Source organism: Gymnoscopelus microlampas (assembly GCF_963454915.1).
Source record: "Gymnoscopelus microlampas genome assembly, chromosome: 7".
Taxonomy (NCBI): Eukaryota; Metazoa; Chordata; class Actinopteri; order Myctophiformes; family Myctophidae; genus Gymnoscopelus; species Gymnoscopelus microlampas.
Genome location: NC_139944.1, coordinates 57712624 through 57729514, shown reverse-complemented (window position 1 = coordinate 57729514; position 16891 = coordinate 57712624). Strand labels below are relative to the sequence as shown.

General features: G+C 43.1%; 2 protein-coding genes across 2 annotated transcripts in view; one reads left to right on the top strand and one right to left on the bottom strand.

The window, feature by feature from the left end:
• Positions 1–16891, top strand: part of g0s2 (G0/G1 switch 2) — a 277791-nt gene that overhangs the window by 198780 nt on the left and 62120 nt on the right. The window lies entirely within an intron of this gene.
• The window catches only part of LOC311049303 (extended synaptotagmin-1-like), a 123972-nt gene that overhangs the window by 101506 nt on the left and 5575 nt on the right, over positions 1–16891 (bottom strand). The window contains exons 3-10 of the mRNA XM_084062850.1: positions 15909–15950; positions 9295–9429; positions 7383–7456; positions 7213–7285; positions 4804–4893; positions 4602–4657; positions 1573–1693; positions 446–622 (exon numbers count right to left, since the gene is read on the bottom strand). Of these exons, the coding sequence (XP_083918976.1) occupies positions 446–622; positions 1573–1693; positions 4602–4657; positions 4804–4893; positions 7213–7285; positions 7383–7456; positions 9295–9429; positions 15909–15950 (768 nt within the window). The remainder of the gene's footprint in view (positions 1–445; positions 623–1572; positions 1694–4601; positions 4658–4803; positions 4894–7212; positions 7286–7382; positions 7457–9294; positions 9430–15908; positions 15951–16891) is intronic.

Genomic DNA, 16891 nt, shown 5'->3' with positions numbered 1-16891 from the left:
AGCCACCTAACGCGCTCTAACAGGCAGATGTGAAAAATGCAGGGAAAAGGTTTTTTCTTGGCCTCTAGGGAGTGTGCGTGCAAAGTTTCACGCAGATCGGTGCAGTTATAGGTAAAAACGTGAATCGGCCTGTTATAGCGCCACCATGAGGCTGATGAAATCACATTCTGCGTTCATGAGTTGAGGCATTTTGTTGAAAACGAACCAATCCTGCAAACTTTGGAAGCCAATCTTAGGCAATGAGGATGGAATATGGAAAATGGGACAGATCCGTGTTGATCAAATGACTATAGAGATACTGTGTACCGATTTGTGTGATGTTTGGACAAAATCTGTATGAGTAGTATCAATAAATGTGTTTTGCACAAATCGGCCTCCTGGTGGCGCAGGCCAATCTGAAAAATCCAGGCCAGATGCAGCACAACACAGCACATCCTCTCCTTACCTCATAAATCTCCCCCCACTTGGGGCTGAGGGTGTTGTCTATGTGGTGAGAGGTGAAGGTCTGGGGGCCGACCCTCAGCAGAGCGTAGGGGTCAGACATGCCGGTCAGCATGCCTCTCACGTAGTTGTCCTTGGAGGCCAGGTCAGCAGCCTCCAAGAGGTGGATACGCACCACACCCTAAAAGAGAGGATATAGATGTATACATTTACACCCTAAGAGAAAAAATAAAAAATAATAAATAATAATTGTCCTCATGGCTTCTCACTATCACTATTTTCGGGAGTTTGGACCGGCACGGCGGCGCCGCTGTTATCTTTTCATGGACAGTGAGGTCTCCAAACCTATACAGTAGCGTGTCCTACGGAATTATGTACAACCTGGGTTAAGCTATATACAGGGCCGTGTTAATGTCAGAATGCGCCCTAGGCAAAGGACAGTTTTCGGGCCCAAACCCCCAGGACAAATGCATGCACGCGCAGGCTGCGTGGACAACATTTTTCAAAAATTGTTCAAAAATGTTTTTCTTTATTATTTTTTCGCCAGGTTTGTTACTTATTTGGGGTGTTTTTGTTACATTAATTCTGTACAAATTTTTTTTATATGTGATTGGTATCATAATCTGTCATTCATGTAGGCTACTAGCCTATGTGACAAAGATTGTACCGTTACGGAATACATGAAAACAGTTCGGCTTGCAAGTAGTTAGGTGCTTGTGCCTGTGCGTGTGCGCGTGTGCGTGTGCGTGTGCGTGTGCGTGTGCGTGTGCGTGTGCGTGTGTGTGTGTGTGTGTGTGTGTGTGTGTGTGACCTGACAGCCAGCGAGGCGGTTGGGGAAAACTCTTTGTTATTGGCTTTCCATGCTTTGTTTGGTCGTATTCTGGTTCTTCATGTCGTAAAATCGGGGCGTTTCTAGAATATTTAAGGGCGTGTTATTTAAATGACGCTCGGTTTCAGCCGATTTATCAACGCTCCGACCAAATGTACGCTAGGATTGGCTGTATAGGATCGCTTGATAAATGTCACTTGGACGTTGGCTTAAGGGCGGATTTAAGGCAGAAAATAAGCCTTTTTTTCATGCTCCATTGATAAATGTGGGCCAGTGTGTGTTTTAGTGTGGTGTCCTCTCACCCTGGGCAGAGGGAAGCGTAGTTGTGCCACGTGTAGGTCTGGTACCAGGGGGACGGTCAGGCGGTTGGGGAGAACCAGGAAGGCGGCGATGGCGTCCATGATCATGCTGTCAGACATGATGCTGGAACAACAGGAAGAGAAACATTATTATTACATGATGCTGGAACAACAGGAAGAGACACATTATTATTACATGATGCTGGAACAACAGGAAGAGACACATTATTATTACATGATGCTGGAACAACAGGAAGAGACACATTATTATTACATGATGCTGGAACAACAGGAAGAGAAACATTATTATTACATGATGCTGGAACAACAGGAAGAGAAACATTATTATTACATGATGCTGGAACAACAGGAAGAGACACATTATTATTACATGATGCTGGAACAACAGGAAGAGAAACATTATTATTACATGATGCTGGAAGGACAGGAAGAGACACATTATTATTACATGATGCTGGAAGGACAGGAAGAGAAACATTATTATTACATGATGCTGGAACAACAGGAAGAGAAACATTATTATTACATGATGCTGGAACAACAGGAAGAGAAACATTATTATTACATGATGCTGGAAGGACAGGAAGAGACACATTATTATTACATGATGCTGGAAGGACAGGAAGAGAAACATTATTATTACATGATGCTGGAAGGAACAGGGATATTGTTACCACAGAGAGGTCCATTACACTTTTGCAATGTAGGCATTTATCACACGCCCTTACAGAGTGATTTACAGTAAGCGAGGAAAACACAAGGTAATACATCACATGCATAGACATAGTATTCTAGGATCGTAGGTAAACCTATCATCAGTTTAAACTGTATAAAATCAAAAAAGCAATATTCTGTACATTGAAACTATACACACTATAGGATGCCTGGTCTAAAATAACCTGGCATCAGTCTACATAACATGCTATGTCTACATAACATGATATGTCTACATAACATGTTATGTCTACATAACATGTTATGTCTACATAACATGATATGTCTACATAACATGTTATGTCTACATAACATGATATGTCTACATAACATGTTATGTCTACATAACATGTTATGTCTACATAACATGATATGTCTACATAACATGTTATGTCTACATAACATGTTATGTCTACATAACATGTTATGTCTACATAACATGTTATGTCTACATAACATGTTATGTCTACATAACATGTTATCTAATTGACATTTTAACCTTTGCATAATCCTGCAAGGTCATCAAGGATAGGACAAGGTGGTAAATGGTAAATGGTGCATTTATATAGCGCTTCTATCCGAAGCGCTTTACATTGATTGTGCCATTAACCCATTCACACACACATTCATACACCGATGGCGGAGGAAACCATGCAAGGCACCAACCTGCTCATCGGGAGCAATTAGGGGTTCAACGTCTTGCTCAAGGACACTTCGACACTAACTCTAGGGGAGCGCCCCAGCCCGGGATCGAACTGGGAACCTTGCGGTTTTCCAGTTCACTCTACCCGGCCACTCTACCCCTGAGCGACTGCCGTCCATCTGTGTGTGAAGAGGTGAGTCTTCAGATTACGGCAGAAGATTGGGAGTGAGTCTGCAGTTCTAACTGCAATGGGGAGTTTGTGCCACAGTTTGGAAGCCAATACAATTGACCAATACAAACCCTGTTTGTATTGGTCAATCCATTTTTAACTTGTCCCCAAAAATGCAGGAAACTAACTAGGTTTGATTGAAAAGAAATGATGCACAGTCACAGCCACGTGTCAGGCAGCAATGTGAGAGTATAGATGTGTAAGAGATCACAGAGAAACATGAGCTCCTTTAACAAATGTTCTTGTCCATTTTGTTCTGTATAAAAATCCCCAAAACGGACTCTGTGTGGAAAGGACTTAACTGTTGTTAAATGTTATATATACTCAAACAGGAGATGTCTGCACACTGGAATAGCTCCAGATACCAGACCAGGCCCCCTGCCCCGACCAGACCAGACCAGACCAGACCAGCCCAGACCAGACCAGACCAGACCAGGCCCTCTGCCCCGACCAGACCAGACCAGACCAGACCAGACCAGACCAGCCCAGACCAGCCCAGACCAGACCCTCTGCCCAGACCAGACCAGGCCAGGCCAGACCAGACCAGACCAGACCAGGCCCTCTGCCCAGACCAGACCAGACCAGACCAGACCAGACCAGACCAGACCCTCTGCCCAGATCAGACCAGACCAGACCAGCCCAGACCAGACCAGACCAGACCAGACCAGACCCTCTGCCCAGCATCTACTCAGTGGGATGTGCGTATGAATAAAGTGCATAATGACTTCAACTCTAATTGTGTACTTTATAATTACACCAGTACAATTATTTAGCCGTTGCTGTCGGGCAGAAACCTCTTATCTCCATATTCTAACTTGTTGTGTTTTTTCCCCTTTAATTAACGTTATACTTGATCATACTAACAGCTTCACACAAGAAGCATCAGAAGTAGCAGATCTACAAGCTGGATCTGAATGCATACAGAGTATTATAAACACATCAAGCTGGATATGAATGCATACAGAGTATTATAAACACATCAAGGTGGATATGTAGGGGTGGCAGTGGCTCAAGGGTAGAGTGAACTGGAGACCGCAAGGTTCCCAGTTCGATCCCGGGCTGGGGCGCTCCCCTAGAGTTAGTGTAGAAGTGTCCTTGAGCAAGACACTGAACCCCTAACTGCTCCTGATGAGCAGGTTGGTGCCTTGTATGGTTTCCTCCTCCATCTGTGTGTGAATGTGTGTGTGTGAAAACGTGTGTGTGTGCGCGTGTGTGTGTGTGTGTGAACGTGTGTGTGAACGTGTGTGTGAATGTATGAATGGCACAATCAATGTAAAGCGCTTTGGATAAAAGCGCTATAGGCTATATAAATGCACCATTTACCATATGAATGCATACAGAGTATTATAAACACATCAAGGTGGATAAGAATGCATACAGACTATTATACACACATCAAGGTGAGGTTTTTCATGCAGAACTCACTTTAGTCCAGGAATATCTAACAGATTAGTGAGGCCGGTCCAGTTGATGTCCAGTTTCTGGGAAGAAGAGACAAGAGGAGGAAGAAGAGACAAGAGGAGGAAGAAGAGGAAGGAAGCAAAGCATGCAGCGTATGGATCACTTTTATAGACCAGAGAGAAATCAATAACAGTCATTAAGGCTTCAGGCTCAATGCTGGACCTACCGGTCTGCGGATGAAGAACATGGTGACCGCACCCACTATTGGCACGTCTCCAATCAGAGGCTCTAGAATCACCCTCATCATCCCATGCAGCTGAAGAGACACAGAGACACACAATACACTTAATGTAGAGACAGAGACACACAGTACACTTAATGTAGAGACAGAGACACACAGTACACTTAATGTAGAGACAGAGACACACAATACACTTAATGTAGAGACAGAGACACACAGTACACTTAATGTAGAGACAGAGACACACAATACACTTAATGTAGAGACAGAGACACACAGTACACTTCATGTAGAGACAGAGACACACAATACACTTAATGTAGAGACAGAGACACACAGTACACTTCATGTAGAGACACAAAGTACACTTAATGTAGAGACAGAGACACAAAGTACACTTAATGTAGAGACAGAGACACACAGTACACTTAATGTAGAGACACAAAGTACACTTAATGTAGAGACAGAGACACAAAGTACACTTAATGTAGAGACAGAGACACACAGTACACTTAATGTAGAGACAGAGACACACAGTACACTTAATGTAGAGACAGAGACACACAGTACACTTAATGTAGAGACAGAGACACACAATACACTTAATGTAGAGACAGAGACACACAGTACACTTCATGTAGAGACAGAGACACACAATACACTTAATGTAGAGACAGAGACACACAGTACACTTCATGTAGAGACACAAAGTACACTTAATGTAGAGACAGAGACACAAAGTACACTTAATGTAGAGACAGAGACACAAAGTACACTTAATGTAGAGACAGAGACACACAGTACACTTAATGTAGAGACACAAAGTACACTTAATGTAGAGACAGAGACACAAAGTACACTTAATGTAGAGACAGAGACACACAGTACACTTAATGTAGAGACAGAGACACACAGTACACTTAATGTAGAGACAGAGACACACAGTACACTTAATGTAGAGACAGAGACACACAATACACTTAATGTAGAGACAGAGACACACAGTACACTTCATGTAGAGACAGAGACACACAATACACTTAATGTAGAGACAGAGACACACAGTACACTTCATGTAGAGACACAAAGTACACTTAATGTAGAGACAGAGACACAAAGTACACTTAATGTAGAGACAGAGACACAAAGTACACTTAATGTAGAGACAGAGACACACAGTACACTTAATGTAGAGACAGAGACACACAGTACACTTAATGTAGAGACAGAGACACACAGTACACTTAATGTAGAGACAGAGACACACAGTACACTTAATGTAGAGACAGAGACACACAGTACACTTCATGTAGAGACACAAAGTACACTTAATGTAGAGACAGAGACACACAGTACACTTAATGTAGAGACACAAAGTACACTTAATGTAGAGACAGAGACACACAGTACACTTAATGTAGAGACACAAAGTACACTTAATGTAGAGACAGAGACACACAGTACACTTAATGTAGAGACAGAGACACACAGTACACTTAATGTAGAGACAGAGACACACAGTACACTTCATGTAGAGACAGAGACACAAAGTACACTTCATGTAGAGACACACAGTACACTTAATGTAGAGACACAAAGTACACTTAATGTAGAGACAGAGACACACAGTACACTTAATGTAGAGACAGAGACACACAGTACACTTCATGTAGAGACAGAGACACACAGTACACTTCATGTAGAGACAGAGACACAAAGTACACTTCATGTAGAGACACACAGTACACTTAATGTAGAGACACAAAGTACACTTAATGTAGAGACAGAGACACAAAGTACACTTAATGTAGAGACAGAGACACACAGTACACTTAATGTAGAGACAGAGACACACAGTACACTTAATGTAGAGACAGAGACACAAAGTACACTTAATGTAGAGACAGAGACTGAGAGAGACAGAGACTGCATGGTACCCAGAGGTTGGATCACATCACCCCTGTTCTAGCCTCCCTTCATTGGCTGCCAGTCAAATTCAGAATTGATAAAAAAATTCTACCGTTTGTTTTTAAAGCCCTACACGGCCTGGGTCCACCTTACATATATGACCTAATCTAGCCTCCCGCAGGCAGGGCTTTAGGTGCTGAAGCACAGGGCACCAACCTTCGGGGGCACCAAACGGCGGGGAGAAAGTGAAAGAAGACTCAACTATCGCCGAAAAGCACCAAAAAGTAGAAGCAGCGGCAGTTGTATGATCAATCAAGAGGTCAAAGTCAAAGTTGTAATTATAGGCAAAAATGTCGAAAAAATTTCAAGATTTTTTCCAGATATTTCAAACAATTATTTTAGAAAAAAGCCAAAGTATAAAGATAAGTAAACATCACCTTCAAATCAAAACTAATACATACCTGTATTATATATATATATACATACCTGTATTCCTTTGACTCCTGCCTTGCAGAAATATCTCTTCACCTCCACGTCTATTTCTACATTACCAACGTAGCTGAGGAGAAAAATGATATGAAGAAAAATATAGATCTCTGAATGAACAACGAAACTAAACCACTTAGATCCATAAAGTGTGGGTAGATGTTGTTCACCTGATGTAGACATCCAGAAGAACCTGACCCTTATCGTTCTCTGTGTGAGCCTTGATCCCTACGACCTTCATGGGCTGGAAGAGGAGAGGACGATGAACACAACACAACGCAACACAACACAACACAACACAACACAACACAACACTCATTTACTGCTCTTCAGTGGCGTGCACAGACATTTTGAGAGGCAGGTGCTCAAGTAAATTATACTTTTTTTTGTTTACTTGGTCTGCTCTTTTTTCCCTCTACACCTATACCTCTTTGCCAAAAATAGCCGATCTACAAGCCCACAACGCCGAGGCGTTGTGGGCTTGTAGATCTGCTATTTTTGGCTAAAGTTCTCCTCAGAAAAGGGATGCTAGGTTTCGAGTGGTTATGGTAAAAAGAAAAATCATATCATATAAAGATTTGGTGGACCCCCTGTAGTAACTCTGAGGACCCCCTAGGGGTCCCGGACCCCCTGCTGTAAACTTTTAAAAGGGCACTTCAAAAGGGCATTGGTCAAGAGGGCAAAGGGCAGGTGCTCTAGCACCACCTAGAGTCTATCTGTGCACATCCCTGCTGCTCTTCATCTTATCAGAGTTATGTTTTACAGCGTCTCTCAAATGTTTTAACTTTTAATCTCAAGGACCCCAGTTTGATATGCATTGGGCCAGTGGTTCTCAACCTTTTCAGGACGCAACCCCTCAAAATAATCATATTTGCACTGGCCGATCTACAAGCTCAAACTAGCCGATCTACAAGCTCAAACTAGACGATCTACAAGCTCAAACTAGACGATCTACAAGCTCAAACTAGCCGATCTACAAGCTCAAACTAGACGATCTACAAGCTCAAACTAGCCGATCTACAAGCTCAAAACGTGTCGCGCTGCGACACGTTTTCAGCTTGTAGATCAGTGGTTCTCAAACTTTTTCATGTCAAGGACCCCCAAATTTTATTATTAGCCCAGGGACCCCCATTTTAAAAGATATGCCAAGGACCCCCATAAGAGAAGATTTTTTACGGCTCTAGCAGTGATTCTCAACCATTTTAATTTCAAGGACCCCCAGTTTGACATGCATTAGAGGCTACGGACCCCCATTTAATGGCATTTCTATCTCTTGGACCCTAATTCATATTGTAAAATCTATGTTAATTTAACTCTGAGAGTGTACAAATGGAACCAAATGGACCCGTTAGGGTCCATTTGGTTCCATTTGTACGCTCTCAGAGTTACAGACCCATAAGGGTCCATTTGGTTCCATTTGTACACTCTCAGAGTTACAGACCCATAAGGGTCCATTTGGTGCCTAATCTATCAATTAGCTGGGGACCCCCTGGAACTCCCTCAAGAACCCCTGGGGGTCCCCGGACCCCGCTTTGAGAACCAATGTTGTAGATGTCTGCTTTTGCTACTTTTGTGTGACATAGAATGGCGAAATACGGCATTCATTTACGGAAAAAATACGGAGATAAAAGGCGTCTACCCGGCAACGTGTCCCTCTGGAGTGAGTGTGTAAATATATAGTGGCCCTCTGGAGTGAGTGTGTAAATATATAGTGGCCCTCTGGAGTGAGTGTGTAAATATATAGTGTCCCTCTGGAGTGAGTGTGTAAATATATAGTGTCCCTCTGGAGTGAGTGTGTAAATATATAGTGTCCCTCTGGAGTGAGTGTGTAAATATATAGTGTCCCTCTGGAGTGAGTGTGTAAATATATAGTGTCCCTCTGGAGTGAGTGTGTAAATATATAGTGTCCCTCTGGAGTGAGTGTGTAAATATATAGTGTCCCTCTGGAGTGAGTGTGTAAATATATAGTGTCCCTCTGGAGTGAGTGTGTAAATATATAGTGGCCCTCTGCATCACCTATCTAGTATTGGTTCCTAACTATCAATCATTTAGCCGAGGGACCCAGACTGCGTGTGACCTCACCTTGTCCCCAAAGTCCACCTTGGTGAAGGTGAGGGTCTGCAGGTGAGAGCTGGAGGCTCTGATGGACGGGGCGATGGTCTCCGCCAGCAGCTTCTCCAGGTACTGGCCCACGAACGGCCACACCTGCTGCAGAACCTGGAACCAGGAGCAGAACACAGAAAACATTAGACTAATACCAACTTAACCCATTCAATCCAGGAACGCATCTGTGTCATGTTTAGATTTCTTTGGTTATTCAAAAATAGCAGATCTACAAGCTCAACAACACCAGAGGGAGTGGTTCCGGTAGGAGATAAAAAGAGTCTCCTTTGTGTCTCCTGCCGGAACCGCTGCCTACCGGTCCGCTGGTCATGTAATTATTGTCTTAGGAATGAGACAAAAACTGAAAAATATCCATGAATTGATGATGAATTGATCCATGGGGTGAGTAATCCATAGAAAAAACGTGTTATGTTTTGGGTGAACTATCCCTTTAATGACAGAATGTGATGGCCTTGTTTCCATGTGTGCTACAGTGTTCCCCTTTGGATTAAATTCCTCCCTGATTAAACTATAGCTGCTGTTTACATTCCATGGTGAAAGTCCCGGCGAGGCACTGCTGAGCTATTATGGAGTAATCTTAGTCATTCCAGCTCTGCAAATATTAATAGATCTATTTGTCACATGTCTGGAATGACACGAGCAATGAGGCTGACACGCTGTCACTGAGACACACACAGAGAGAGACGTGGAATGTCTGGCTTTTAATGTCAGCGTCCATGTCCACTGGTCAGACCAGACACACCACTAAGGGATGGCCAACCATTAACCGTTAACCGTTAAGAAATTGGCAACCGGTTAACACTAATGGCTAATGGCAAACCGTTAGAAAAAAAAATACATTTTATTTTGAAGGGCCAAGTCTACCACTGCAACCACAAGTGACTTCCACTAAACTAACGCTAGTAAACACAAAAAGAAGCGCCAGCAAAGAGGAGTGGTGTTTGGGATGAAAAATAAACAGTGTATTTTTCTTTTTTTAATTGGTAAATAGAGCTCTTTTTTTTGGGAACACATTTCCTTAAAGGAGGAGTTCACCCAAAAAATGACTTATTTTCTATCAATTACACACCCCATGAAGCCTTGATTTCATGGATTTATTTTTGTTTTTGTGGCATTCCTAAGACAATAATTTGATGACCGTGTGTATTTCCGGTAGGAGACACAAATAATCTACTTTGTGTCTCCTACCGGATACATTAGCCGGTAGGAGACGGGAATCAAATTATTAGCTTAGGAATGCGACAAAAACAAAAAAATAATCCATGGATTCAAGGCTTCATAGGGTGTGCAATTGATAGAAAATAAGTCATTTGTTGGGTGAACTCCTCCTTTAACGGTTAATGATGAATTAATCAATAAGGCCTATTAGACGATTAATAAAATGACTCCATTTGGGCATCCCTAAACACCACTGACAAATCGTTTCATAGATTTCATAGACAGCTGGATTCATGTTGTGTGTTTTCAGATAGTTAACCTTTATAGCCTCAATATTTAGCCAACGTTTCCCTCTACACTGACTCTCTGAAAATAGCAGATCTACAAGCTCACAACGCCTCGCAGGCGTTGTATTTTCGGCTAATGTTCCCCATCACACAACGATTTGGTGGACCCCCTCTAGGGCCTCTGCGGACCCCATGTTGAAGACCCCTGTATTATTATTGATCATTAGTTGAGGCAAAATGATGCTGCTTGCTGCAGGCATGCAGTGTTTATTGTTTTAATTATCATTGAAAGAGTCTAAATACAGATAACCTTGTGCCCATGCCCTAATCTGTGCTCATTTCCCTATTGCATATTAGTCGAGGTTTATTTTTAAATGTAATATCACTTTGCTTTACAACAATTACACCTGTATGGGTGGCCGCCTCCGTCCCTGGTGTGGTGTACACACACACACACACACACACACACACACACACACACACACACACACACACACACACACACACACACACACACACACACACACACACACACACACACACACACACACACACACACACACACACACACACACACACACACACACACACACAGTGATGCGGTCAGGTTAATCCACGGCCGCGCCTTCTCCCAGGCATTTAATAACAAACTGCAGGAGTATTATCTTCTAAAACGGCTGCTTTGTTGCTTCATGTCAGAATCTGTCTGCAGCGTCCTGGGCGGTTAAGGCTCAGTTATACTTTATAGTTGCACGCTGGTGTCGTGCTCAGTAAATAGCAGATCTACAAGCTCACAACGCGTCATATCCATCTTTTATTCAAGCGGGACAAAGCCTGTCGCAGGTTGATGATGTCATTTGTCCATGGAAGTATTAAGTTAGTTTTTAGTGATGTTTAGGTTAAGTACCATTGTTTATTAATGGACCACACACGGACAAATGACATCATCAACTTGCGACGGGCCTTGCCCCCCCCCCCCCCCTTCAGTAAAAGATGAACTATTTCTAAAATAGATCAAATATTTAAGGAGTTTTTCCATTTAAACAATTTTGTTATAGAGGACAATTATAACGTATTAATAAGGCTTATTAGCCAGGGATCCTTCTAACAACATCACCTGCTCTATGGGGGGGGGGGGGGCACTGGGCTAGTTTGAGACCAGACCATGAACTGACCAGGGAAGCACTCGCTGGGACTGGGGGTCCTACTGTATGACTCCCTTTGTGTGGGGGGGCCTGGGTGAGGGTGTTTTTTTGACCGCTCCCAGAACAAAGGAGTCTCACTCTCTCACCCAATGCCTCATCATGATACAGGGACTGTGTTGACCAGGTTGTGTCAGCTGTGGTGTGGAGGATGCAGCAGGTATAGAGCAGCATCATTTACATTAGAAATATAATATATGGCCATTATTACTGGCCTTGTTTTGGCTTGTTTTTTTCAAGCTGAGATTTGGCTTATTTCTCTGGCAAGATTTGGCTTGTTTTTGGAGGTGGGTTTGGCCTATTTCTGTATAAGGATAAGGATACTTCCTTTTAACAGGTTGTTCATTAAAGTCCTTGCGGTCTTGTTTCCAATGAGAACCTGTGAGCAATTAGGGGTTAAGAGTCTTGCTCAGGGACAATTTTAATTTCATCGACACATATGCTGGCCTGGAATCGAACCTGGGGCAACCAGGGCCTCTGGCTCCCTAGGCGGGCTCACTAACCATTGAGCTATGGCCGCCCCCTTTTGTCACAAGACTTGGCAACACTGCTCTGAGCCCTTTGAGAAGAGACTTCCCACCATTGCCACATCCTAACCTAGTTCTTCTGTCTGTGCGCGAGTACGAGTGCGTGTGCGTGTGTGTGTGTGTGACCTGCCAGACTGACCATCAGCCAGACAACAGTCCTATTTAAGCCTCAGTCATTCAAGTCGTTGCCAGATTGTCTTGTGTTAGATCTCAAAGCTTTCAAGCCTTTGTCAAGCCGGTCTTTTTTCTCCGGTATATAAAGGCCCAAACGTGGTTACAGCCGGGGCCGGCGCGTACAAACAGGCGACATAGGCGGACGCCTAGAGCGGCAGTTTGGAGAGGCGGGGGAAAAAAGTTGGGGGGAAAAAATATATATATATATATATTTTTTTTTAAATTAATTTTAAATGATTTGAATCGGTATTCGGTAAAATCAAAAGCGTGCGTGCACGTGCGTGCGTGAGCGTGTGTGCGCGTGGTTACAGCAACACTGTGGCCATGCTGCTAAGGTGTTTTTTTTAACTCTCTCTGCTCTGGTTCCCTACATATCGTTGATGTCGGAGCAGAAACCTTTTATCTCCGTATTCTAAACTTGTTTGTCTTTTGTTTTCTTAAATTAACGTCCCAATACTTCATCATACTACTACGGCGGCACAGGAAAGTAGCAGATCTACAACTCGCCGTGTGTTTGAGCTTGTAGATCTGCTACTTTTGATGCTATTGAATTTGAATCCTGATAAAGTAACAGTTTGGTGACATATGAGGTCGTTTCACTGGACAGAGACGACACAATCAGGGAGACCTTGTTACATAACAGAGACCAGCAGCAGTTGCTGTAATTACACGACCACTAGTTTACTAAATATGAGCGTTCCTATGGAAACCCCCCGGACTCTAGTGTTCCTATGGAAACCCCCCGGACTCTAGTGTTCCCAGCGGGAGGACGAAGACTGTGAGTGTTTGTCTAAAAGAAGAAGCAGCAGCAGTTCAACAGTTGGTCGGCTTGAAGCCTCATGGCTTCTGTGTATGTGTGTGTGTGTGTGTGTGTGTGTGTGTGTGTGTGTGTGTGTGTGTGTGTGTGTGTGTGTGTGTGTGTGTGTGTGTGTGTAATACTATACTTGCGAGGACCAAGTATAGTAGAATTTGAAGAAATATACAGTGAGGACCGTTTTCCTGGTCCTCACAAGACAAATGGTTGTTTTATAGTTTTAAAAAAAGTTTTAGAAATACGTTAGAAAAACCTTCATTTAGGGATTGGAATTAGCGTTAAACATGACTAGTTGCGCGCCAGTGTCATGCACCGAAAAATAGCTGATCTATAAGCTCACAACGCGTCGCTGCGCGACGCGTTGTGAGCTTGTAGATCTGCTGTTTTTTGGCTATAGGCTTATGGGTTAAAAATAGCAAAATAATATATACTTTTTCCTAAAGCGTTGATGTCCTCACAAGTATAGTAATACAAACGTGTGTGTGTGTGAGTGTGAGTGTGAGTGTGTGTGTGTGTGTGTGTGTGTGTGTGTGTGTGTGTGTGTGTGTGTGTGTGTGTGTGTGTGTGGACAGTGAGTCATCATCATCCAGAGCCTGGAGCTCCCAGGAGGATGGTCGTCAGTCAGATGATCATTTAGTCCCCAGAGGAAGCATCAAACATGGGCTTCTGTCTGTGTCTGATCCGGTGCTTCTGGATCTCATGAGCTGAACGCCGTTCTGAACGTTAGAACGCCTTTAAGCCCGGATTTATACTGACGTCACTAACTGAAAAAAAGAGCTGATTTTACAAGCTCACAACACGTCACAACACGTCACAACGCGTCACGTTGTGAGTTTGTAAAATCTGCTATTTTCAGGTTTTGGCTGTGGAACAACTCACACAACGTAATGTAATCAAGCCGTTGGCCAGCTCTGACTCTGGGACAGGCTGAAAGAATGAGGATGGGGGGGCGGGGGGTGTGTGTGTGTGTGTGTGTGTGTGTGGGGGGGTGGGGGGGGGGCGGCATTTGTTTGACTGGATTTAAGGTTTTTTTTTTCTTTTCTTGCGGCCACACCCCTTTTCCTGTGAGCAAGCGAGCCAGCAACCAAGTGGAAATGTTGAGTGGGTTGAGCTGGCATGGTGCCAGCCTTCTGTCTGTGTGTCTGTCTGCCTGCCTGTATGTCTGCTCTGCCTGTCTGTCTGCTCTGACCGCAGCATGAAGACAGACACACTGGGTACAGAGTGTCTGTACACACACACACACACACACACACACACACACACACACACACACACACACACACACACACACACACACACACACACACACACACACACACACACACACACACACACTACAGAGAAGCCAGGGGGAGGGGCTCTCTGCTCTAGCCTTCCTTTCCAGCCAAACAGCAGTTATTAGCCTTTAGCCTTTAGCATGATGCAGCAGCAACGCTTCAAGTTCACACTGTATGATAGATCAACCAGTGGTCCGGGGACCACCAGTGGTCCGGGGACCACCAGTGGTCCTTGAGGGGGCTCCAGGTGGTCCCCAGAGAGTTGGTAACCAAATGGACCCTTATTAGATTTCATTTTACACTCTCACGAGTTAAATTATTGTTAAACATCTGCATTACTTAATTAAAGAATTGTTCTTTTTGATCAACGTTTGCCTGTTATCTCTCCTATTGAACCAACATCAATACAGCATGGATGGACTGTGGACACAATCTTATCCAACGATAACAACATATTCTAAGTCTTTGGTCTGAGAGTGTAAATGTCATCAAACGGTTCTGTGGCTCAAATAAATAATGGACCTTGATATGAAAACCACTGTGACAGAAAGACAGATGTTCAGCTTTGTGACAGAAAGACAGATGTTCAGCTTTGTGTGCAAATAAAGAGTCAGGCAGTGTTAGTTATCGTCATGTTATGTATGAAGGCTATATTCCAGTTGTTAGTTCTCTAACATTGTCATGTCAAGGACCCCCCCAGATAGAGATGTATTTGGCCGCGGACCCCCATTTGAAAATGTTTTGTGCCAGGGGCCCGGATAAGAGTAGATTTCAGATTTCAAAAATAGCAGATCTACAAGCTCACAAGGTGTTGTGACACGTTATTATGCTATTTTTTGAATAGCCTGCAAATAAAATAGGTCTCAAGTGTTTAAGCCGCTTGTTGGGACCCCCTGGAACCCCCTCAAGGACCCCTGGAGTTTGAGAACCATTGCTATATACTGTGTATCCAATAACAGCTCATAACAGCCGAAAGGATAACGGTTATTTGATAGTAAATCTACAGTATATGTTGTGATGTTGCTAATGGTGAAACAGCAGAAGAATAGCTTGTTGTTGGTCATGTCTTAAGCCAGTAGAGAAACAGTAAACAAGGAACATTTAAAGGAAGTATGTCGGGACGGGGAAATTACCTTATTCAGCCATTCCACTTTTTCCACATCTGGAAAGTTGACCTGAAATTAAAAAAGAAAAAAGCAACATGAGATGAGATTTACATAAAGAGATAGAATCCTGCTTGGAAGTTAAAGGATAGTTCACCCAAAATATCACTTATTTTCTATCCATTACACACCCCATGAAGCCATGAATTCATGGAGATGTGTTCGTTTTTGTCGCATTCCTGAGTCAATAATTTGATGACCGGCAGAAAGATGCTAATGTCTCTGGTAGGAGTCTCATTGAGTGTCCAAGCGAAAGTGCGCCCGTTATCAAATTATTGGCTTAGGAATGCCAAAAAGAAATGGGTGAACTACTCCTTTAATTAACTCACAAATACCCAATTACTGAAGTATGTGGTAGTTAGTCTCTTAACAAACTGTTCTGACAGAAACATGTCCTGTGTTAATCGTTATGTTTTCAACATGAAACATTCCAGAAGGTTTATTTATCACTGGGCTCATAGCAGTCTGTGCCAACATGTGAAATGTTGTGACATCATACCCTGGACACAGTGAGCAATATCTAATAACGTTGAAATATGTACCAAGATGCAATACAGTATAAATGATCCACCCACTAGAGCAGTGGTTCTCAACCTTTTCAGTACGGGACCCCCCAAAATAATCATATTTGAACTGGGGACCTCCCAAAATAATCATATTTGAACTGGGGACCCCCCAAAAATAATCATATCACAACTCTCAACAATGGGTAAGAACTGACAAATATCATACAAGGAGTAGGCTACAGTATTATATTCCTTGCATAACATTGTGAAGTTGTGTTTCTATACTGTGTGCATTAGGAATATCCATACATACTGTACACTCTAAAAGGTTGTGATTGTTACCTATAGATCTCCTTTAAACATCTCTAACCTGTGTTTTAACAGGACAGCCTCAGATGGGGAGCTGTGTGGGTCTCGTTAAGAGGAACATGGTTCTTTAACCGCTGG